General features: G+C 40.3%; 1 protein-coding gene and 1 long non-coding RNA gene across 7 annotated transcripts in view; one reads left to right on the top strand and one right to left on the bottom strand.

Moving 5' to 3' along the window:
- NABP1 (nucleic acid binding protein 1) overlaps window positions 1-26,085 on the bottom strand; it is a 133,093-nt gene that overhangs the window by 23,422 nt on the left and 83,586 nt on the right. For 4 of the 6 annotated variants that reach the window (XR_006058801.1, XR_006058800.1, XR_006058802.1 and 1 more), the window contains exons 1-6: window positions 8,615-9,188; window positions 8,181-8,319; window positions 5,260-5,331; window positions 3,583-3,658; window positions 2,673-2,745; window positions 1,015-1,459 (exon numbers count right to left, since the gene is read on the bottom strand). Coding sequence is in view for 2 of the 6 variants with exons in the window: in XM_027965048.3 (XP_027820849.1) it covers window positions 1,290-1,459; window positions 2,673-2,745; window positions 3,583-3,658; window positions 5,260-5,331; window positions 8,181-8,319; window positions 8,615-8,705 (621 nt within the window). In the remaining 4 variants the exon portion in view is untranslated. Of the gene's footprint in view, window positions 1-105; window positions 1,460-2,672; window positions 2,746-3,582; window positions 3,659-5,259; window positions 5,332-8,180; window positions 8,320-8,614; window positions 9,189-26,085 lie in introns of those variants that run through there. The other 2 variants (XM_027965048.3, XM_060410147.1) reach the window with 2 other exon arrangements.
- On the top strand, window positions 9,473-14,588 carry LOC114112881 (uncharacterized). Its single transcript, XR_003588030.3, has 2 exons — window positions 9,473-9,601; window positions 11,296-14,588. It is a non-coding gene; the product is annotated as an uncharacterized LOC114112881 (long non-coding RNA).

The following is a 26,085-nucleotide window of genomic DNA, read 5'->3' as shown; positions in this document are numbered from 1 at the left end:
AGTAGTCACCCAGGCTAAAGTCATGACTACAGTTACAGTAAAAAAAAAAAAAAGTACTGGCTCTCCACTGTAAATCATGAAAAGAGCAAAAATAAGGTAGGTCTGTTAACATTAATGCAAATTTTATTCAAGAGATAATTTTGAAGAAGAGTTTAATTCTGACAAAGGAAAAATTTTCCAGTTATCCACACTACAGTGAAAAGTGGAACTGGACACCATTTAACATCACATGAGTAAATTTAACCTTTATATTTCTAAATAAAGCTGTATTTGCTTCTTTGAGAGAGCCATTTCTTAACTTCTGCTGATAAGGCTTTGTGAATTGTGTTCAGAAATTTTGACAATAAACACACATACACAGTCCCTTCAAATAAGTAAGAACCTAGGATTTTCACTCCAGGCTGATTTTCTGCAAGTACCCAGGACCCTATAAGATTGAATATTTCTACATAAATTCAATTTGAGTTGCCTTCACTATAATGTTTATCTACCATAATTTGTAAAAGTTAGATCAATGTTTATTATCACTTCATAACTCCCTCAAATTAAACTTCAATATTTGACACGGTAGTTTCAAAAAATAAACATTCAAGGCCTCAGGTTTAAATTTCCATTCAGTGTAATGCACAAAGCTGATAAATATTAATAGGACTACCCTAAAATAAATTTAGATTCCTTCTAAAAATTTGTCATAATACAGATCACATTCTATTCCATAATTCTGATAAAGAATATGCTTTTTGGTAACAAAACAAGAGTTTAGGATGATTCAGTCCTTGGAAAATCTTAATGGCAATCACTCAAGAAGTCAATCATTCCCTGGAGTCACACTCAAAAATTGCTGTTAACATTGACCAGATTTTTGTTTTTTTTTTGGTGGTTATTGCTTTAGTTGGCAATATCTGTATTTAAGACAAAAGAACATCTCCCACTAAGCCTTATTTTAAATATTACAAAATTTATATAGAAGACAGACTCATAGAGGCTAAAATGCTGATGGCGTAAGTAACTCACCCATGAAATGGGTGCAGGTTTTTTAGAGGATATCCAAAGATCCTTTTGCTCTAAAAATAAATGCCCCTATTCTTCAGAGTGTTCCCATTCTTCAATAGGAGACTCGAGCAGCTTAATAGTTCTTCTATAAAAAACAAACCACTCTTGTTAACAAACCAAAAACATAAAAAGAAACAGATAAAGGACAGTTTTCACAGTTAACAATAAATAAAAGTGCAATAAGTGTTCAAGTAGGGCATGTAGTTTAAAAACTACATGTGAGTATTTGGCATAGGTCATCTTTTAAAGGCTCTCCGAGGGTCCCTGCCATTACTTATTGTGGTCATGACTGTTTGATTATTAGCTGTTCCTGGTAGCTGTGGATTTATAGGTCCCCGGCCATTGCTTCTACCAGCATATGAAAACTGGCATCCCCTCGCTTCTGGGCCAGTCTGAACCCCATTTCCTGAAAAAGAATATAAAAAAATCACCATTTTCAGACAGAATTACATCTATTTGAAGTGGTAACACATGCTATTAATGCTTATATTATGGAAAACAAACACCTTTATTTGTAAACTACTGGAAAAAAATCAGTGTGAGTTCTAGGTTTTTCCAAATGTGTAATTACTTCAAATGTATTAACTTGATGCTTGTATCAATAAGGAGTGAGGGAAAAGAGCAACTTGGGCAACTGAATGAGATAATAACAAAGTAGGAAAAAAGCATAATGTACTACCTGTATTGAGGGCAAGAGTAAAAGAAAAATAGTATATGAGTATTGGCATTTGATTCAAATAAGGTTAGTAGTGTTTTAAGAGAGAGACTATAATTCTAACTTTTTAAAGGAAAAAACAGCAAAGTGTCCCACAACATAACAATCATCAGAGCTGTGCCAAAACATGTAGCCAACAGGTCAAGTAAATTCCAGCCACATTGTGCTGTGTGCTCAGCTGTGTCCAACTCTGCGGCCCTACAGACCTCAGTCCGCCAGGCTCTTCTGTCCATGGGGATTCTCTAGGCAGGAATAGTGGAATAGATTGCTATGCCCTTTCTCCAGGGGATCTTCCCAACCCAGGGATTGAACCCAGGTCGCCTACATTGCAGGTGGATTCTCTACAGTCTAAGCAGCCAGAGAAGTCCTCAGCCACCCTAATGAATTACAATCACAAAAGATTTTTCCCTAAGTCTTTAGAATAAAGGCTTCAAAAGACCTTTAACAAGGATATAAGAGCCACTGACCTTTGAGGGTATTTGAGGGGTAAAGGCCAGCTATTAGCATATGAAAAACTAAGGTGAGCTATTAATCTGAGGATAAAATGCTTTCAGTAAACAAAAATAACCAGTTATTCTGCATCTACTATAAATATTTACTAGATTATAGAAATTCTGTAAAAATCAACAAAAAACAGCATAATGCATCATCAAAACTTAATTTCTTAATCACTGTGTTCGCAGTAACTGGTCCAAATGTTTAAATACAGAATGTGCTCAATAAATTAGCTTAATAAGAGGGTATGTTTTTTTTCTAGAAAAAGTAGTTATTTGAGAATTCCCTCTTTCACAGTACTTTCCCTTTTAGTACTAATTTTTGCCTAAAGACAATTTTTTTTGCATAAGAGATTCCCTTAATTCTTATACCTGATTACAAATAGGCCAAAAAAAAAAAAAAATCTTACCCATTGGTCCAAATGTACCTGTACCCACATTGTTACTATTATTCATGGAATTATTCTTCTGTTCATTGTGTGCCTATAAAAATAAAAAGTTTTAACTTAATCAAATGGAGATTTCAAAATAAACATAGAACATGCATCCATCCTTTTTTTAACTTTCAAGGCTTTTTAAAACAATTTTTAAATTTTATTTTTCATTGGAGGAAATTGCTTTACAATGTTGATTTCTGCTGTACAACTCAAATCTGACATAACTAAGTGTATGTGTGTGTGTGTCCCTCCCTTTTGAACCTCCCTCCCACCAGTCACCCAGTCCCACCCCTCTAAGGCTGTCACAGAGCGCCAGGCTGGGCTTCTTGTGTCATACAGCAGCTTCCCATTAACTGTTTTACACACAGTATAGGCTTCCCTGGTGGCTCAGACGATAAAGCATCTACCTACAAGGCGGGAGACCTGGGTTCGATCCCTGGGTTGGGAAGATCCTCTCGAGAAGGAAATAGCAGCCCACTCCAGTACTCTTGCCTGGAAAATCCCATGTACAGAGGAGCCTGGTAGGCTATGGTCCATAGGGTTGCAAAGAGTCGGACACAACTGAGCGACCTCACTTCAGTGTATATATGTCAATACTACTTGCTCAATTCATCCCACCCTCTCCTTCCCCCAGTCTGTCCACCAGTCCATTTTCCACGTTTTTGTCTCCATTCCTTCCCTGCAAATAGGTTCATCAGCACCATTTCAGATCCTATACAGACTCACAAAACACATAAAATGAAAATAACCTTTAAAAGATTCTTTTTAAAACTGTCTCCATTACACTTAGGATATGAAAAGCTTGGCAACCTGGCCATAGAATTATACTACACAGTCAAATTAGCCTAATCATAAAAACAGACAATACATTTGGATTAATTACCCCTTTGTTCTGCTGTCCTCGATAATCTGGGTTAGGTTCACTGAAATTTGGCAATTCTGAATAAACCATACAAAATCTGAAAGACAATAAAGGACAATTTGAATGATTTCTGAAATAATCAACCTTTATATAATATGCATAACTGACAGGAATAAAGAACTTAGATGTCAATGAATTAACCAAACAGCAACATCCTAACTAACTATTCATTTACAGTAAAACTTCCTAAAAGCTTTGTTTCATTGAAAAAAAAAAACCTCAAATACTTGATTGTCTACAATGTTAAAAAACATTCTAGTCTGTATTTTAGTTCTAATTCTGTACTGCAAAAATTAAATGTCAAAGATCAAGGACACAGGAACATATCTTTGTCCTATTTTTCCACAGAGGCTGATTGATGCCTCTGAACCATGTACAGGGTTGCAGAGTGATTTTTCCAGCAGTGGTGATGGATTTGCACTGATCCACTCACACACTCATCCAGTCATAGTCATTCTTTGACCAATCACTGTGAATCTGCAAAAATAATCATTCAAGGTTAAAAGTGGATTTTATAGGCATTAATAAAAGACAACAGGCTATCAAGAAAACAGTTTATCCCAAGACTTATCAAATGACTATGGTGTATATTAATTAACATTACACATAAGCATTTTCTTAGCTCCTCAACCCACAAATTAAAATCAGTTTTGGTAACTCCTATACTGACCCCAACACAAAGTCACTATGCATTGAGTGACCTCCAGTGGTTCTTCATGTAACTGACCTCCATTATTATAAATACTGTACATGTATGTGAAGGCTGAGTCAGAATCCTGCATCTTTCTGTAAGACTGATGCTAAGATCTCTCACAGCACACTGCTCTAACATTACTCTAAATATGAACAGAAGTGAACTCTAATTTTCCTTCTAGCAGAAGCAGTGTTACCAATTTATTATCTTTAAAAGCTTAAAAAAGCTCAAACACTGCTTATTTTTCCCAAAGTATCTTATGCCTGCAGTGTAGAAAACATTCTTCCTTTGTTTTCTGGTCCCATTTGTGGCTTCTCCCTTTAGATATCCTCTATTTTTATAGATATTAAGTAGGTGTCTTAGGCATAAACCAAGTAGAATGGACTTAATGGTCTGGTTCACTGCCTACACCATACTTTATGAGTACATCCCAAATATCTAGGCCAGTGTGGAGACTGAACTACCTTTACACCCCTAGAGAGGATGGTTCCTCCAAGTCAAGGTGGAGATTACCAGGGTAGTGGTTTATGGAAGCTCACACTGTGGCAGCCTGTCCAGTACCTAGACTGGATAATTATAGGACTTCAATCGTCACTGCTTCAAGTCCTTTTACATATGGGTACATATTCACACATAAACAGAGAAAAAGAAAAATTAAACTTACTGCCTAAAACTAATACTCAGCTTCTTAACTGAAAACTCACTAGATGAGAGGTTACTTCAAATGGTACTTGTGACACCTGAAAGACACATGTTTCCAAAGCCGACAGAAATGGTCCCACCGGGGATCATCTCAAGTTCAGCTTCTTAATGCTCTTTGCCAGGAAAAACTGACAGTCTCAACCACAGGAAACAGTCCTGATAGCTGTTAAACTAGCACATACACAGAAAGTTAAGCTGCTGGAAGCATTATTTGGTTATATGAAACATATTTTAATACTTACTCCCCAATTTTCTGAAGTTCTCCACCCCTTCCAGTATAAAGTGTCAGACATCCTTTCCACATGGATGCATACCTAGAAAGAAAAGAAACACTTCTATGGAAATATGTATGTTTCCTTCAACTTTTTGTACTGGGGTGCAGGTGGGGGTTAAGCCCTGTCTCTGCCATTGATTAACTTGTTACCTACTAAATAATAATATGAAGAAAAATCTACTGCTAAATTTTGATACAATTAAACAATAACTAACCCTAGAAAATAGAAGTCTTTTTGCAAAGGAAGCATTATTATACTCCAAACATCTTTAGTGAATTAACAAAGGGAGAACTTTCAAACTGCAGAGACTTAACCTTATTCAATCACAGGACATATAAAATCAATATCCTAGTGTTTAATTTTACACTTATGTAATTGGTCTACCAGATATTGGTAAAGTAGTTTTTCTTTTGCCTCTATAAAACACAGGCTAGTATGTGTTATTCCTAAGTTACTAAAAATTAAGTAAATTTAATCAAGGAAGGGGCTAAAACACTAAGATCATAATCTTACACTGATTTGTTTTTCCAAATTCCCTATTTTTAGCAACAATGGCTGAACATTTAAACAATTTTGAATTCAGATAGTATCATTAGACAAAATAATCCTATACACAAATCTATGAAAAATATAATTTAGTATTATAAAATAAGCCCAAGGTTTGTTTCTTTGTACAACTAAGTTTCATGATTTAGAAAGATACATTATAACCAAGCATTATTTAATGAACTACAGTGATGGTTTATCTTTTAATACAAGTTAATAAAACTCTTCTAGTCTCACATTATGTATTTCTTTTCATTTAGTAAATGTTATTTATTAAAGATTCCATTCATCACTTTGTTACACAAAAAACTGACTGAGGAGACAGTGCACTAATATCTTCCCTTATTAAGGTAAAAATTAACACCTATTTTGAGAGAAAATTTGAACTTACTGCAACTAAAACATTTCAGTCCAGTCGCTCAGTCGTGTCCAACTCTTTGCGACCCCATGAATTGCAGCACTAAAACATTTAACTTTCACTTATTTCAGGAATGAGATCAATGTTTGCAAGATTTTCTGATATACATGTCACTATCCAAATTACCATTATTGAGATGTATACCTTTCTTCCAAAGCTTCTGTTGTTAGATTCAACAAGAATTTAAGGGCCTTACAAATAGGCCAGACTACACTGGGTATGTTACTTTAATAAGTAAGGTATGCGTGCTAAGTTGCTTTAGTTGTGTCCGTTCGTGATCCCACGGACCCACGGACCGTCGTAGTCCGCCAGGCTCCTCTGTTCATGGGATTCTCCAGGCAGGAATACTGGAGTGGGTTGCTATCTCCTTCTCTAGGGGATCTTCTCAACCCAGGGACTGAATCCATGTCTCTTAATGTCTCCTGCACTGGCAGGCAGGTTCTTACCACTAGCGCCACCTGGGATTCCCATTTTATAGAAAGTTGAGAAAACGTAGTAACTTCAAGATTAAACAGAAGTTAGAAAATATTATATTTCTTTGGGTTTGAATTTTACTTTACACTGTACTCCTCAGTAACTATACTCCTTAAGATCCTACAGATACTACTTGGCTACTGACTTAGTTTTTCCACAGGTTTTTTGATGGACACATCTAAGTATCTTCTGTGACTACAAAATAAGCGATAATCAAAATGAGAAGCTGTTTACAGTGTATAAAATAACTTCTAATCACTGGATGAGATACTTCAGCAGCCAAAAAACTTTAATTATGCTAATTTTCACCCTACTCTCCCTGGTAGAAATTCTCTTTTGTGCAAGTTAAAAATGTGGAAGTTTAAAAGACTTAACCAGTGTCATAATGAGTCACAGTGTATGAGAAAAAAATGTCTAAGTCGTGACTCTCACTTCCTCCTTTGATGATACTCTGCCTCACTTCCTGAAGGTGCTGTAAGACCTGTAAAATACTATCAAAGGGCTCTTAGGTTCCTACTTTCAGGGTGATCCAACACTTTTCAGAGATTCTATTCACTAAGCTAACATCAATCTCCACCTACTTTTCCTATAGTTATGACCAATGAATTATTATAATTCTGTAAATCAAAAAGCTTCCAAAATCTAAAGATCCTTCTCTAGCATTTTATCTTCCAAAGTTAAAAACTTGGTAAATCTTGGTAAATACAGTCTAACTTCTAACCTCCCCCACCAACCCTCCAGAAGAATGTACTTATTTTTAAAAATCAATCTGCCAACTAACTCTTGGACAGAGGTATCATAGATATCTGTCAAACATTTTCTGCACAACATTATGGGTTTTGCGCAACACTGACTTACAACAGTAGGCAAAAGGAATCATTTTCAAGAATGCACCTTCCAGATATTGTAAACTTCCTTTCAATTTTTAACATCTGTGTATAAATTTGACACACTACAAAACTGGCTAAATTCTCCAGCTACAATCTCAATTTAAGTACACACGGTCTAAATGTGTATACAAATAAAATATGGGTAGGACTTCAAAAGTTATTAAAAGGGGTAAAGGTTGGGGAAATAAACTAAGTGACAACTACATTATATAGTTAATGAAAAAAGATGAAGTATTAACTATGTCAGTTTTAATAATCTACTAAAAAGACTGGGTAATTCTAGAACGATATTTAAAAATCTACCTAATTTGTAAACAAGGTGTGGCTATTTAGATTCCCAGCTGAAACTGGGAAACTTTTAAAAGCAAAGGTGTTACACCCCAACGCCGCCTACCATCTCAGGTAAACATGGATGGGGCTCAAAAATCCTTGGAGTGGCCCACAGAAAACACTAAACTTTATCCAGAACTTGCCAAGGTGCCGGGCGTCCGCCAATTCGGATTCTGCAGACTCCTACTTTGGAGGCGCACTCATTCCCCAACCCTTTTAAGCACACCTACCCTCTGGTCAACCGAATAATATCCCCTGGTTGTATAAGACCTCCGATTTCATCCCACACGGAAATAGTGATGCTGCCAGTTTTATCTGCTACTTTGCATGATCTCACTTCATGGCCGTCTTTGGTTTTGGTCACGCGTCCTGTGAAGATTTAAAAATCAAAAGGGGGAGGGGTGTATTAGATAATGAGGACTTCCAAAAAGCTAACTCCTCCTCCGGGATCAAAATGCACCTGAAAGGTGGGAAGAGGCAGAGCCCCTGGTTCTCGCCGCAGGCGGGCTACCAAGGCTGCGGGGGCCAACGGGGCCACGTGGATGGGGGAGGGGAGAAGCGAGGGAGGAGAGGGGGAGGGGAGCCCCCGGCTCGCAGCGGCGGTGCCCTTCCCTCCTGTCCCGGGACGCACAGGGCGGCGGGGCGGGCTGCGGACCCCACTTACCTATCTCCAGGACAATAAAGACGACATTTAAGTTTTTCAGTCCGGGCTTAATATCTTTTATAAAAAGAGGGGGGTCCCTGACCCCGTTCATATTGAGGCAGGTGCGGCTACGCTGCGGAGACTCGGGTGGGGAGGGAGCCGGACAAAGCTTCCCACCCACCCCGGGCCAGGGGCGAGGGCGGAGGGGCGACCTTGGGCGGGGGTGGCGAGAGAAGGGGCAGAAAGCGGTTAGTCAGGGACCGAGGAAACCAGTCCAGACGGCACTAAGCCTAAAAAAGGGGGAGGGAAAAAAAAAAAAAGCGCTCACAAGTTTAAAAGAAAAAAAGACGAACCACTCCGCACACCAACCCCGCTCCCAACGGGGCGACAGGAAGGCAAGCGTGAGAGCTGCCCCCTTCTTTGGATAAAAGGAAGAAAAAAAGGCAGCGAGAGGACGCTTCTGTCCTGAGTCCCGCTGACACACAGACACGGGCGCGTGCCCTGTCCGTCCCGGACTCCGGGGAGGGTTGGGCTGTGATCCCAAACCCGGAGCAGAGACCGAGCCTCCGAACACCCAGCGTCCCAAACACCGACTGCGGAACGCGCCCGCGCGCCGGCAGGACCCTCGGGTCGCTCCTCCCCTTGTGACGTCACACGGCGTCGGCACGCCCTACGACCCGCCCTCCCCGCTCCGGAGAAGGGAAGCCAGGGTGCAGAAACCAGCGAGCGACGCGCGCGCAGCTTCCCTGGTTCCTCCCTCGTTCTTCCTAGCGCTGTGAGCGCGGGCCCCGCCTCCTCAGCCATCCAATCGGCTCTCGGCCTCACCCCACCCTCCTCCCGCTTCCGCCGTCGCTACGTGCGTCAGTTTTACCCATCCGTGTCTTTTTCAGGTTACTGCCGCTGGCTGTGGAACTCCTAGCCTTACGCACATTTTTTTCCCCCTCAGAATTCAGTCTTCCACCCCCTCTGTGTCACGGGGACCAGTTGCTGTGTTTTAAGATCCAGCGGGTACGTCACAAAGTACGCAGTTGAGTAAGAACAAGGTTTAGGCGAGGGTGGTGGTTCTGGGTTGAAAGAAAAAGTAGGGATGGGTTCTTAGGCATAAAGCTGTGATTTTAGGGCCGGAAGAGAAGTTCGAGATAGTTTAACCGACACATTTTAAAGCATTTTGAAACGGAGATCCAGTAAGGTGGGGGCTTCCCCGTGGCTCATCGGTAAAGAATCCGCCTGCAGTACAAGAGACACCGGTTCTATCGCTGGGTCGGGAAGATCCCCTGGAGGAGGGCATGGCAACCCACTCCATTATTCTTGCCCGGAAAATCCCATGGACAGAGAAATCTGGTGGGCTATAGTCCATAGGGTCGCAAAGAGTCAGACATGACTGAACGACTGAGCACGCAGACACGCCAGAAAGGTGAAGTAGGTTGCTGAAGGTCACCTAGTAACTTTGTGAGCAAGCAGGGCGTCCGCATAAGTTGTCCGACTTAGACTTAGTGTTTTTCACTCTATAGCGCTAGGCAGATAAGTTCTTTTGCAGATTTATTTTTCCTTACTCTTCTCTCAGGTTACACCGTTTCACTATTTTGCTTTTCTTTATGCTTGTTTTTTAGTAGACTTTTTTTTGGCACAGTTTTGTGTTCACAGCAAACGTTACGAAGGTACATAGATTTCCCTTACACTCTACACCTGCACATGCATAACCTCTCCCCATTATCAGTATCCCCCCCAGAGTGGTACCTTTGTTGCAGTTGATGAATCTATATTAATACGTCACCCAAAGTCCATAATTTACCTTAGGGTCAGCTCTTAGTGTTGTACATTGTCTAAATGTATAATAATACATTTATAATATTATACATTGGATAAATGTATAATGTGTATTCACCATTATAGTATCATACTGAGTAGTTTTACCACCCTAAAAATATTATGTGCCACTTATTCATCCTTCCCTCTCCCCTAATCCCTGACAACTACTGGTATTTAAAGGTCTTCATTTCCCAGTATGTCATGTAGTTGAAATCATACAGTATGACGTTTTTTCATATTGTCTCTTTCACTTCTTCCACATTTAAATTTCCTCCATGTCATGACCTACCAAGTCACGCATTTGTTTTCTACATGCAAAACAACTGTAATAGCAGTGGGAAACCCTGAAACATTATCACCTGGGGAGGGCAAAGAGTACATTTTTCTTCATGTTATGTAGTGAAAGGGACATATGCTTTAGAAACAAACCTGAGCTTAAAGTAGTTACCAGCTGTGTGACCTTTAGGACAATTGACTAAGCTTTCTGGTCATAATTGAATCATCCAAAAATAAAAGGATGCCTACTTCACAGAGCATCACATGGGCTCATAAATTTATCCGACGTGTGTGTGTGCAAGCTAAATCACTTCAGGTGTGTCCGACTCTGCGACCCTATGGACTGTAGCCTGCCAGGCTCCTCTGTCCATTGGATTCTCCAGGCAAGAATACTGGCATGGGTTACCATACCCTCCTGCAGGTAATCTTCCGACCCAGAGATCAAACCTGCATCTCTCATGTCTCCTGCATAGACAGGCGAGTTCTTCACCACTCTGCCACCTGGGAAGCCCCAAATTGTCCAACAGTGCCTAACAGATGGTAGATACTCAAGGAATATTTTCCCCCTTGCTATCCTATAATTCTGTGATTGCTAATTTTTAATCCCCATTTTACAGATGATGAAATTCACCTGAGACCACATAGCCAGGGAAGGCCAAAAAGAAAGAAAGTGAAGTCACTCAGTCATGTCCAACTCTGGGAGCCCGTGGACTGTCTCTTCTGTTCATGAGATTCTCCAGGCAAGAGTACTGGAGTGGATTGCCGTTTACTTCTCCAGAGGATCTTCCCAATCCAGGGATCAAACCCTGGTCTCCCACATTGCAGGCAGATGCTTTACCCTCTGACCCACCAGGGAAGTCCGGAGAAGGCCAAACTGAATTTTGAATCTAGTCAGTCTTGACCCCAGAGCCCTCCAGCCTGAAGGTAATTTTTAGAGTTCAATTGCAATGGTGGAATTATGAGTCAAAAAGCAGACTAAAGAAATGAAAGTATTAGCAGTGAGATAGCACTTTAGAGAATTATCTCATTAACTATCTGAGATGGTAACATGTTAAGAAGAATATCAGAGAATTTAGTTGGCAGAAGACTTAATTTTTCCTTGAATCTTTCTGAATATTTTTATCTCAACCACACCATTTCCCAAACATCTACAAACAAGCAGCATAGATCTATTACAGCACAAGAAATGAGTTTCAACAATAATCACAACATTAGCAGGAGAGTCAACACATTCTTAAGAAACTTTCAGTTCATGGACAGATAAGGTCCAGTGTGCCAAAGACACTGATGTAATGTTGGAAAATGGTATAAAATAATATAAGCATAATTTCAATATCAAATAAATAATGAAACATGTCAGTTAATGGCAGAACTACATCCAACATTAGGGCTCCCATAGACTACCAGTCTGGATCAGAAGCTCTCATTCTATCATTATTATCTGATGTGACTTGATGCTTCAACTAGGTTTTTCTCAAGTTATATTCTTCAACACAGACCAAAAAAAAAAAAAATTCTCACAGAAGCAACATTTAAATTAGACCCTCTTTCCCACCCACCCCCCCTTTAGGTTTGACCAAATCTTTAAAGTTTTTATGGATAGGAAACCAATTAAGAATATTCCTCTGAGTTATGGCCCTGAGTTTGGGGCAAAGAAAGTTAGCCACTCCCTAAACGCGGGGTCATTTGTAGGACTCCTCAAACCAATTTTACAGACATTTATAAATTGGAACCAGCTACTTGGGAAGCCAGCCCCGCAAAAGCAGAAGCTGGTGCTCAGAGGCACAGCCCAGCCCTGTCCTTCCCCCACAAGACAGAATTGAATTGAACATCTCTCACTTCCTTCCCTACTAACTCAGCAGTTCTCAGAAAGGAAATGGCAACAAGTGCTTTCTCATTCACCAAAACTAAAGGCAGTCTTAAGAAATAAACTGAAGTGGGTATTTCAGTAATTCTCCAACCTAGGTCAGTTTTAAATTATTGATCACTCCTCAAGGGTGATGTTTAATTTTTTTTTTTTTTAAAGAGGTATCTGGAAGAGTGACTATTGCCACACCCAGATAATTTTTCTTAATATTTCCATTCAGTGAAATAAAGATTCATCACTCTGCCAAGCCAGTTAGATCATAAGGACTATATTGCTAATTCTTTACTGTAGTTACAAGATTACTTCAAGGTGTTGCTTCTAAGACTAGTTTTCTGTGGGGTTTTCTCATTTTCATAGCCCAAACACAGACTTATTCTGAGATGAAATAAGTTTATGCCCAGAACCTCAACACTACTACTCTGCATAAAGAAGATATTGCTTAGTGAGATCCAGAACAATACAGAAATGCATCCATTAAGATCTTGTGCCTAAGTTTGGCCAGGACCCACTACCCATGCTCACTACTAGGTTCTGGTTTCTGGGACCCGAGTGGTCATTTTCACTTTCCTTGTACTATCCATCTCCTTGAAACTATTACAACATGAAGAGAACACCTGGCTGTGGCCTGTTTGGTACTAGACATATTGTGTGGTGAGGTTAACAATTAAAAAACTAACAAGAACTAAAGTGTTCTCACACATTACAGAGATAATCCACTTTGTAGCATGATTGGCAAGGTCCAAAGAAAGGCCTTGTGTGCTCCGTTGTGTCTGACTCTTTGTGACCCCATGGATTGTAGCCCACCAGGCTTCTCTGTCCATTGGATTTTCCAGGCAAGAATACTAGAATGAGCTGCCATTTCCTACTCCAAGGCATCTTATCAACCCAGGAACCAAACCCTTGTCTCTTGTGTCTCCTGTATTAGCAGACAGATTCTTTACCACTGTACAACCTGGGAAGCCCAGTAAGTGCAGTGACATTTTATCTGATCTCTAATGTCTAATTGTGTGGGGGCAGTGAGGTTAGTTTGTGATGAATAACTTTGTAGTTTCCCTTGGGAAGAAATGCATCCCTGAATGAGTTACTTCAGCTCAGCTTCATGATCTTTTTAATGACAGTGAATGACTTTCACTTTTGTGTTCTAAACTTTCAAGTGTACCACACAGGTAAATGTCTGCCTGAATTTATTATTTATTCAGCTGCAAAAACAAAATATTGGCAACTGACTGAACTCAAAACTAATAAAATTATTTCTTTATTGGTGGAAGGTTTATCTAACTGGAGTATATACCATACTCCTTATCCTTAAAAGGATGTTGTAGAAAATGCTACAAATCATGCGTACAAATTGAGCATAAGAAGGCTTCTGTAAAATCAAAAGTCCTTTCATACTATATACCTAGACACTTTAGAAAGAATTACTTGTTGTTTTCTCAGCATCCTATGTTGCTGTAGACTTCATGTTTGTGTCCTTAGTGTTTGTGTTAAAATCTAGTCACCAATGTTTTAGTATTTGGAGGTGAGATCTTTGAAAGATGCTTAGGTATAGAAGACAGAGCCCTTATAGGTGTAATTAATCCTCTAATTAAAAAAAGACACCAAGGAGCTTCCCTGCTCCTCTTACCATGTAAGGTCACAACAAAAAGACAGATGTCTGTGAGCCAGGAGGCAGTTTCTCACCAGATACCAAATCTGCCAATACCTTGATCGCGGACTTTCCAGCCAACAGAATTGTGAAATATTTATATTTCTCAATGACTATTGTTTAGAAATTAAGCCACCAGTTTATGGTATTCTGTTACAGCGGCCCCTACAGACTACGACATTTATAAAAAATAATAAATGACAATTAACACAGCTCTCCTGGTTTCAGAGACCTGTTTCTTGCTCTAGCTGGCCCTACAATAAGCATGTAACAGTTTACTCTAACATCATGCCTGACACCTATGGGAGTGGAAGACTTGATGACTCTTTATGAAGTTTTGATTTATTATCTCAGTTTCTCTATAATAAAAATAAATGTTTTCTTCTTTCCGAGCATTATGACGTTGCTTCGTGTGCTCTTCTTTCACACACATGTGCACACACACACCAATAAACCAGTAGGAAGAGATGGCAAATATTCCTATAAATAAGAGATTTTCCTGTATGAACATAAAGTATTCCAGTTGCAAAGATGCTTATAGATAATGTACTCTAACCCCTTAATTTTGTTTGTGAAAAAATACAGGCCCAAAGATTTGAGCAGAATTACCATCTACAGCCCCTAATGAATTAATGGATCTCAGTACTAATCATCAAAGGCTGCTAATCTATAACAAAAGAGACAACTAAGCCAATTAAATCAGAATCTCTGAAGGTGGGATTCAGGCATAAATATATTTTTAAACCCCTCAGATAATTAATATGTTCTCAAACCAAGTTTGAGAACCAAAACAGGTTAGATTTCTGTCACTGTTCAGAATATTTCCTTTCTTTTTCATATACCTATTAAAAGTCTGGAACAGTACATATTTTATTTATATCAGCTTGGAAAATCCAAGATAAACTGAGATAAATTTCTAAAAGTGAAGTTACTCAATGTATAGTTAAGTCATAGTCTTCCATATCTGCAGGTTTTCTATCTAGAGATTCAACCAACCTGGGAGGCACATAGGTTATATAGAACAGGGAAGCCTGGTGTGCTGCAGTCCATAGGGTCACAAAGAGTCCAATACAGCTTAGCAACTGAGCAACAACAAATGTGACAAGGACACTTAAGGGGAAAAAAGCTGCTGGGTAGGTGGGTTGATTGGCTTTTAAATACTATGTAACAAAGAAAAACCAAGGAGAAACAAAGAAAGGAGAACAACAACAACTATGTGCCAGCAGTGGAACTGCATCAGTAAAACTAATACAAACAAAATCCCTGTCTTTGTAGAGCTTACATTCTAAGGTAAATAACAGGCAATAGACCAAATCATGCATGCATGCATTGGAGAAGGAAATGGCAACCCACTCCAGTATTTGTGCCTGGAGAATCCCAGGGACAGAGGAGCCTGGTGGGCTGCCATCCATGGGGTCACACAGAGTCGGACACAACTGAAGTGGCTTAGCAGCAGCAGCAGCAAACCCAATAAATCAGTAAAATTTTATTTGTGGTTCAGATGCTCAGTCATGTCCGACTGCAGTCGCATGCACTGCAGCAAGCCAGGCTTCCCTGTCCTTTGCCAACTCCCAGAGCTTGTTCAAACTCAAGTCCGTTGAGTTGGTGATGCCATCCAACCATCTCATCCTCTGTCGTCCCCTTCTTCTGCCTTCAGTATTTCCCAGCATCAGGGTCTTTTCAAATGACTCAGTTCTTCAAATCAGGTGGCCCAAAGTATTGGAGCTTCACCTTCAGCATCGGTCCTTCCAATGAATATTCAGGGTTGATTTCCTTTAGGATTGACTGGTTGGATCTCCTTGCAGTCCAAGGGACTTTCAAGAGGCTTCTCGAATATCACAGTTCAAAAGCATCAATTCTCTGGCACTCAGCCTTTTTTGTGGTCCAACTCTCAACGTCCAGACATGACTGCTGAAAAAACCATAGCTTTGATTATATGGACCTTTCTTGGCAAAGTGATGTCTCTGCTTTGTAATAGGCTATTTAGGTTTGTCATAGCTTTTATTCCAAGGAGCAAGTGTCTTTTAAGTTCATTGCTATAGTCACCATCTCCAGTGATTTTGGAGCCCAGGAATATAAAGTAGCTCACCTTTCCATTGTTTTCCAATCTATTCGCCATGAACTGATGGGACTGGATGTCGTGATTTTAGTTTTTTGCATGTTGAGTTTTAATCTAGCCTTTTCACTCTCCTTTTTCACCTTCATTAAGAGGCTTATTAGTTCCTCTTCACTTTCTGCCATAAGCGTGGTGTCATCTGCATATCTGAGGTTATTGATATTTCTCCCAGCAATATTGATTCCAGCTTCTGCTTCATCCAGCCCAGCGTTTCTCATGATGTACTCTGCATATAAGTTAAATAAGCAGGGTGACAATATACAACCTTGATGTACTCCTTTCCCAATTTGGAACCAGTCTGTTGATCCATGTCCAGTTCTAACTGTTGCTTCTTGACCTCCATACAGGTTTCCCAGGAGACAGATAAGGTGGTGTGGTATTCCCATCTCTTGAAGAATTTTGTTGTGATCTACACAAAGGCTTTAGTGTAGTCAGTGAAGCAGATATAGCTGTTTTTTCTGTAATTCTCTTGCTTTTTCTATGATCCAACAGATGTTGGTAATTTGATCTCTGGTTCCTCTGCCTTTTCTGAATTCAGCTGAAACATCTGGAAGTTCTTGGTTCACATACTATTGAAGCCTAGCTTGGAGGATTTTGGGGCATTACTTTGCTAGCATGTGAAATGAGTGCAATTGTGTGGTGGTTTGAACATTCTTTGGCATTGCCCTTCTTTGGGATTGGAATGAAAACTGACTGTTCCAGTCCTGTGGCCACTGGTCAGTTTTCCAAATTTGCTGGCAGCACTTTCACAGCATCATCTTTTAGGATTTGAAACAGCTAGTTGGGATTCCACCACCTCCACTATATTTGTTCACAGTGATGCTTCCTAAGGCCCACTTCGCATTCCAGGATGTCTGGCTCTAGATGAGTGATCACATCATCATGGCTATCCGGGTCATTAAGATCTTTTTTGTATAGTTCTTCTGTGTATCCTTGCCACATCTTCTTAATATCTTCTGCTTCTGTTTACATAGTGCATTAGAAAGTAATGAGAACCAAGGTGAAAAATGAAGCAAAGAAGGGGGTAGGGATTTATCAGAAATGGCTAAAGTGAGTGAGTGAGGAAGAAGATATTTGAAGATACAAAAAAGGGAAGGGAGCCACTGAAAAGGCTCAAGCTGCCTAGCTTTTTTCCAGGAACAGTAAGCCATCTGCTGGGATTGAAGCAGAGTGAGCTAGGAGAGAGTGTAAAAGATGAGGATGAGGAGGGGGCGATATCATACATGAAGACTTCAGGATGTGTCAGCAAAAACCTGGCATGCTAATCTGACTTAACAGCATCACTCTGACTGCTGGGTGGAGAATAAGAGGAGCAAGTGTGGATGCAGGGAAATCAGTTAGATTATGTATTAATCCCTGGAGATGTGCCCTGGCTTGCACCAGAGTGGGAGCAGTGATGATGGTAAAATATGATCAGCACCTGGATCTATTTTGAAGATACAGCCAACAGGTTCAGTCTGGATGGAAGTGGAATATGAGAAAATGAGAGGAGTTAAATTTGGCTTTCAAATGTATGGCCCCTGGAAAGATAGAGTTGTTACTCACTGAAATGGAGAAGACTACACTGGAAACAGCTTAGGGGGTTGTGAAAGATCAGGTGGGCCATTTAGACATGAAAAACAGGGAGGCAGGAAGAACACGGCCAGGAGAGTGGTGTTCTGGATGCCAGATGAATCACATATTTCTGGGAAGGGGTGATTGTTGCATCTAGTGCTGCTGATCTTGTGAGAGAAAACTCAGTTGATCATTGGGTTCAGCGATAATGAAAGTCATTAGTGACGTGGACAAGAACAGTTGCAGAGGAGTTTGTGGGGATGGAAACCTCAGTGGATTACGTTCAAGAGAGAACAGAAGTTAAGGAATTGAAAATGTTAAATCAAGTGTATGTAACTCCTTCTGGAGGGATTGTTCCAAAGCAAAGGGAAATGACACAATAACTTGAGGGAAAAGTGGGATAAGAGATCTTTTTTTAAGATGTGAAAAAATATGTGACTGGGGCTGAAGGGAGTGTTTCACCAGAGAAAAGGAGAAATGGAAATTTCTGGAGGTAGGTTTTTGTCCGTGAATAGTTGAGAGGGGTAGAAATCAGTGCCTTTGTGAAGGTGTTAATGGGAGCACAGAAGATTCTTCTCCAACACAAGAGATGCTACTGGGTGGGATGATATGGTGGTGTAAATATATGTAAATCCTCTTCTGATTGCCACTATAAGCAAGATCATCAAATTAGAGTGAAGATGCAGAGACGATGCTGGATGAGAAAGTGCTACTAAATAGTTGTCAGGGAACATGGCAGAGTGATTGACCTAGGGAAATGTGTTACAATTTTAGAACAGGACTAAAGTCTCCCTTGAAAGCAATTAACAGTAAACCAGTGCACACAGTTTTCTATTTCTCTGCAGACACACTCATCTATAAAGGTTTAGGCATAAACTAGGTTCCAAATAGGAAAAGGAGTACGTCAACACTGTATATTGTCACCCTGCTTATTTAACTTATATGCAGAGTACATCATGAGAAACGCTGGACTGGAAGAAACACAAGCTGGAATCAAGATTGCCAGAAGAAATATCAATAACCTCAGATATGCAGATGATACCACCCTTATGAAAGTGAAGAGGAACTAAAAAGCCTCTTGATGAAAGTGAAAGAGGAGAGTGAAAAAGTTGGCTTAAAGCTCAACATTCAGAAAACAAAGATCATGGCATCTGGTCCCATCACTTCATGGGAAATAGATGGGAAACCGTGGAAACAGTGTCAGACTTTATTTTGGGGGGCTCCAAAATCACTGCAGATGGTGATTGCAGCCATGAAATTAAAAAATGCTTACTCCTTGGAAGAAAAGTTATGACCAACCTAGATAGCATGTTGAAAAGCAGAGACATTACTTTGCCAACAAAGGTCTGCCTAGTCAAGGCTATGGTTTTTCCAGTGGTCATGTATGGATGTGAGAGTTGGACTGTGAAGAAAGCTGAGTGCCGAAGAATTGATGCTTTTGAACTGTGGTGTTGGAGAAGACTCTTGAGAGTCCCTTGGACTGCAAGGAGATCCAACCAGTCCATTCTGAAGGAGACCAGCCCTGGGATTTCTTTGGAAGGAATGATGCTAAAGCTGAACCTCCAGTACTTTGGCCACCTCATGTGAAGAGTTGACTCATTGGAAAAGACTCTGATGCTGGGAGGGATTGGGGGCAGGAGGAGAAGGGGATGACAGAGGATGAGATGGCTGGATGGCATCACGGACTCGATGGATGTAAGTCTGAGTGAACTCCGGGAGTTGGTGATGGACAGCCTGGAGTGCTGCGATTCATGGGGTTGCAAAGAGTCGGACACGACTGAGTGACTGAACTGAACTGAGGCTAAGAATTGGGTTTAACCAATTCTTTTGACAAGCAATAGCAACCCAGGTTTTTGCAAAAATGTATATTGTACAAATATTTCCCAGTTTGGGATTTGCCTTTTCCTTTTACCTATGTATTTTTTAGATCCACAGAAATTTTATATTTTTATATGGTAAAATCTATTATCTGTTCCTGTGGTTTCTTCCATTGCTTTCTGGCTTGAGGGAGTCCTTCTTCATAAAGGGATGATATACCATCTGAGCCACCAGGGAAGGCCATGAACTTCTATACCTACCCTAATTTTTTAGGGTTGAATTTTTCTCTTTAATCTATTCATATGTATTCTGTGATGCAAAATTTTAATAAAGTAGTCATCAAAAAGTTCCCTTTTCTCTTAGGTTTGTAATTTCTTTAAAATATGTTCTTATATTGTTTTATACTTTATAAACTCTAATTCCACAGTATCACTTCTGAGTCACTGATTTGACTATTCTCAGTACTTAACATGCTTTAACTCTTATATATTTATAATTCTTCAGCATCTGATAAGGTAAATACCAACCTCCAGTCCCCTTTTGATAAGCATTCTTTAACCATTCTTATTTACTTATTTTTCTAGAAAAATTTGTTATGATTCAAAAATAGGCCCCTCTCAGGGTTTGTTTGGAATTGGAAGAAGCCTAAACATTAGTTTGGGAAATAGAAATTTCTTTATAGTATCCAAGTTCCCCATTCAGGAACCATGCTATGATCTTCTACACTAGTCTTTTAAATTTTGCCAGATTAACCACTCATTCATGAGTTTATACATTGTAAATCCCCCTGAGATATAGTTTTGTTTTGCTTTTGATTTTGCTAGAATGATTTCTCAAGTAAAATTCCCCAGAAAGAGAAACAGTACTTTACAGATCCAAAAATGTCTAATTTTTTTCTCATACACATATCACATCTTCTGTGTGTGGACATGGTCAGTGATGTCTAACTCTTTGGGACCCCACTGCCAGGCTCCTCTGTCCATGGGATTTTCCCAGCAAGAATACTAGAGTGGGTTGCCATTTCCTCCTCTAGGGGATCTTCCCAACTCAGGAATCGAACCCACATCTCCTGCATCTCCTGCACTGGCTGGCAGATTCTTTACCAATGAGCCACCTATCATATCTTGGGCAAGTGTAGAATCTTGAGATTGTAATCCTTTTCTCAGTATTTGTTACCAAGTCCAATGGATAGAATGTTCTTTGAAATACTACTATTAGAAGGGAAAAGAATGGAAAACAACCTAAGTGTTCAAAGGGAAGAGATTTAGGCTTCCCTGGTAGGTCAGTGGTAAAGAGTCCACCTGCCAATGCAGGAGATATGGATTTGATCTCTGGTCCAGGAAGATCCCACATGCCGCAGAGCAATGAAGCCTGTGTGCCAGAGCTACTGAGCCTGTGCTCCAGAGCCAGGGAACTGAAACCACTGAGCCCATGCAGAGCAACTACTGAAGCCCATGGGCCTAGAGCCCATGCTCAGCAACAAGAGAAGGCACTGCAATAAAAAGCCTGTGCATCCCAGTGAAGAGTAGCCCCCACTCTTTGCAACTAGAGAAAAGTCCAAGCAGCAACAAAGACCCAGCACAACTAAAAATAAATAAATAAAATTATAGTAAATGGAAGACATTTATTAAGGGAGTTAATGTATCCTTAGTAGAGAAGTCTATAAACTATTTTTAAGTTAGGTAAATCTTTATGCATAATAAGGAAAAAAGTCCATATGGAAAAAAGGAGGCTGCATGACAATACATATACTGTGAGTAGATTTTTTGAAAAGTAAAATGGATACATTCATTACATGGATATATATTCAAATTTATTTTCCTATCTATACACCTGGAAGAACATGAACTAAAAATTAATGAAATAGATGGGGAAACAGTGGAAACAGTGTCAGACTTTATTTTGGGGGGCTCCAAAATCACTGCAGATGGTGATTGCAGCCATGAAATTAAAAGATGCTTACTCCTTGGAAGGAAAGTTATGACCAACCTAGATAGCATACTGAAAAGCAGACATTACTTTGCCGACTAAGGTCTGTTTAGTCAAGGCTATAGTTTTCCAGTAGTCATGTATGGATGTGAGAGTTGGACTGTGAAGAAGGCTGAGTGCTGAAGAATTGATGCTTTTGAACTGTGGTGTTGGAGAAGACTCTTGAGAGTCCCTTGGACTGCAAGGAGATCCAACCAGTCCATTCTAAAGGAGATCAGTCCTGGGTGTTCTTTGGAAGGAATGCTGCTAAAGCTGAACCTCCAGTACTTTGGCCACCTCATGCAAAGAGCTGACTCATTGGAAAAGACTCTGATGCTGGGAGGGATTGGGGGCAGGAGGAGAAGGGGACGACCGAGGATGAGATGACTGGATGGCATCACTGTCTCGATGGACGTGAGTCTGAGTGAACTCCGGGAGTTGGTGATGGACAGGGAGGCCTGGCATGCTGCGATTCATGGGGTCGCAAAGAGTTGGACATGACTGAGCGATTGAACTGAACTGAACTGATGGGTATTAAAATTAGTATGTGTAGAAGTAAGAACTTCCACTTTTTATTTCACAAACTCTAAATTATTTGAAGTTTTAAAATGATGTCTTACTAACAGGGTAGAGATTTATGCAGCCAATGTACCCATTTACTTGGCCTTTTCTATGCCTTTATTTCACTTGGCCACACTCCTGTACAAATGCTGGGTTAGGTGCCTCTTCTGAGTCTTCCCACGACATACTGTATTTATTCCAATTTTAGAACTTTGCATTTTAATTTAGGATTGCCAACTTAGTCACCTACTTTCTCCAAGTAGACTGAAAAGTCAAACACTTTCCCTGTTTCATCACTGTACACATTATAGAGTGCCATTTCAATGGCTATTTGTTGAAAGTGTCTTGCAATTTGAAAGGGAATGTGTATTATCTGGTTCTGTGGAAGGTAAAAGAGGCAGTGCTCAGAAGGTAAAAAGGGAAGTGATAGAGGCAGGATGGAAAGTCCTGACGATGGGCTGTGTCCATTGGCTGAGCAGTTGAACTACCAGGCGAAAGGTTCCCTTCACTGCAGTCTAAGTAGATCAAAGGAACAAGGTAGAGATGTGTGGGAGAAACTATGCAAAAGGGGAAGGGAGGCAACTAGCGTTCTCCTTTGGGGGAATTCCACACTTAGGTAGGAAACTCTTCTGCAAATGTCTGTCTCTGGTGACCTAGTAGTATATGCATCTCATGTGGGTGGGATACATAGCAGCAGCAGGGGACTTCTGAAGGGGAAGTTGGAAGGCAAATATGACCATAAAAGCAAGATAAAGCAGGACTTGCTTAATAGGGTAAAGATTAAGCTGTCCCAAGAAAGAAACACCAAAAAGAATACATCTATAGGCAGAGGCTTAAATAACTTGTTTTCTTATGTTATAATAAGGTGAACCGTGCAGCCTGTCAAGGAATCTCTACTCTACAGAGTCATTCAAGGACCAGATTCCTTTCATTTATTGCTTCACTGGCAAAGTTCATGTGGGCACATTCAGGGTTCCAACCTGTGGAAAGGGAAAAGAGGAACTCCAAGGCAAGTTACTTATAGAGATGGTCCAGAAATTACATATAACATCAGTTTACATATTACTTCCACTTACATTCCATCAACCAAAACTTAGCCACATAATCACATCTAACTGTGAAAAGAGGATGGAGGTATAAAGTCTTTAGCTGAGTAGTCATATACCTAGTGTAATCTCTTTCTATGGAAGAAAGCAAGTATGGATTTTGGAGAATAACTAGTTTCTGTCATATAAAGAAATAAAATATTGTTTTCCTAACCTAACTAATAAAAGTTGCCTTGAAACCCTAGCGGCCAACAAATGCTAGTCAAATGCTACTAATGCATGTGCAGTGCAAAAACCAAGGACAAGGAAGAAACTTAAAGCTAAACATATTCAGTGTAAGAGACTATCTATTATGAGAAAATGTTAAAATATCTTTAATGATATGCACAGCATTTCAAATGTCCTTTTTAAAAACAGGTAAAATATAACATTAGCAAAGCTGCTATCAATATACCCATGTCTCAAATTCTCTGTGTTTGTTTGTTGAGATTTTACTGATTCTTGAAATCCTTATCTGAGACCAGTACGACAACCAAGCACAGAGGTTCAGCAGAAAGGCCAGTATTTAGGAGTGTGATCATCTCTATTTCTCCTTCGATACTGAAGGTGGCATCTCAACACAGGACAAGTTTCTTAAACTCTCCGCTCTGGATCTGCCATCATCTCCCTCTCCACAGCCAGTCAGGTCCCCTTTCTCTGGACTCCAATAGTATTTTTTATATGGTCCCACCACAGCATTTATCACATTCAGTTCAGTTCAGTTCAGTTCAATTCAGTTCAGTCGCTCAGTCGTGTCCGACTCTTTGTGACCCCATGAATCACAGCACGCCAGGCCTCCCTGTCCATCACCATCTCCCGGAGTTCACTCAGACTCACGCCCATCGAGTCCGTGATGCCATCCAGCCATCTCATCCTCTGTCGTCCCCTTCTCCTCCTGCCCCCAATCCCTCCCAGCATCAGAGTCTTTTCCAATGAGTCAACTCTTCACATGAGGTGGCCAAAGTACTGGAGGTTCAGCTTTAGCAGCATTCCTTCCAAAGAACACCCAGGACTGATCTCCTTTAGAATGGACTGGTTGGATCTCCTTGCAGTCCAAGGGACTCTCAAGAGTCTTCTCCAACACCACAGTTCAAAAGCATCAATTCTTCGGCACTCAGCTTTCTTCACAGTCCAATTCTCACATCCATACATGACCACTGGAAAACCATAGCCTTGACTAGATGGGCCTTTGCTGGCAAAGTAATGTCTCTGCTTTTCAACATGCTATCTAGGTTGGTCATAACTTTCCTTCCAAGGAGTAAGCATCTTTTAATTTCATGGCTGCAATCACCATCTGCAGTGATTTTGGAGCCCCCCAAAATACAGTCTGACACTGTTTCCCCATCTATTTCCTATGAAGTGATGGAACCAGATGCCATAATCTTCGTTTTCTGAATGTTGAGCTTTAAGCCAACCTTTTCACTCTCCTCTTTCACTTTCATCAGGAGGCTTTTTAGTTCCTCTTCACTTTCTGCCATATCAAAAGTTACTGTCTCTCTCTAGCTTGAACATGGTCACCTCAAGAATCAGGATCATGTGCTCACTGAAGGTGCTAGTGTTTTGTCAGGATGAAAATATCTGTATTTGGCAGGGCTACTCTAACAAAATACTACAGATTGGGTGGGTTGATCAAGTTGTCAGCAGGATTGGTTTCTTCTGAGGCCTCTCTCCTTGGCTTCCAGATGGCCACCTTCTCACTGTGTCCTCACATGGTCCTTTCTCTGGGCACATGGATCCTCGGTGTCTATGCATCCAAATTTCCTTTTCTTAGAAGGACACTGGTCAGACTGGCTTACTATCATTCTTTGTACCAGTCAGATTGGATTAGGACCCTAATGACTTCATTTTAACTTGTCCCTTTAAAGTCTCTATTTTCAAAAACAGTCACATTCTTAGTTACTGGAAGTTAGGACTTCAACATACCAATTTTGGGGGACAAAATTCAGCCCATAACATGTTTATGTTTACTTTGTTGATTATAAAAGTAACCTATTTTTTTTTTTAAGTCAAATCATATAGAAATCAGAGAAGGCAATGGCACTCCACTCCAGTACTCTTGCCTGGAAAATCCCATGGACAGAGGAGCCTGGTAGGCTGCAGTCCATGGGGTTGCGAAGAGTCGAACCTGACTGAGCCACTTCACTGTCACTTTTCACTTTCATGCATTGGAGAAGGAAATGGCAACCCACTCCAGTGTTCTTGCCTGGAGACTCCCAGGGACGGCAGAGCCTGGTGGGCTGCCCTCTGTGGGGTTGCACAGAGTTGGACATGACTGAAGTGACTTAGCAGCAGCAGCAGCATATAAAAATGTATAAATAAAGTCAGTCTCCTATCATCTCACCCCTCACGACAGTGTCTCCTAACAGTTAAGGATAATCAGTGTTTTTCTTAAATGAATGAGTGAGTGAGCAAGGGGTGGGCTTCATTTTGTTGTTTAGTTGTTCATTCGTGGCCTACTCTTTGCGACCCCATGGACTACAGCATGCTTCATATTGAAAAAACATTATGCACCAAGAGGCTAAGCAGATTTTTCTAGGCTATAAAGCTAGTTAATGAAAAGAGAACCATACCCAATTCTACCAATTTCTCACTCAACATTCCATCTACTATCTTATGCTACTCTCTTTAAAAATTTATAATTTTTTAAATAAAGATGTGTTCCTCATTTTTAATGTTAAAGTCAATAAGCTGAAGATTTTATATTTCTCTTTAAAAGTTGCCAAACTTGGGAGTTCCCTGGCAGTCCATTGGTTAGGATACGGAGCTTTCACTGCTGGGGCCCAGGTTTCAGAT

The sequence above is a fragment of the Ovis aries genome, chromosome 2 (assembly GCF_016772045.2).
Source record: "Ovis aries strain OAR_USU_Benz2616 breed Rambouillet chromosome 2, ARS-UI_Ramb_v3.0, whole genome shotgun sequence".
Classification (NCBI taxonomy): Eukaryota; Metazoa; Chordata; class Mammalia; order Artiodactyla; family Bovidae; genus Ovis; species Ovis aries.
Note: the sequence above shows the minus strand (reverse complement) of the source record. Positions and strands in the feature narration are given on the sequence as shown.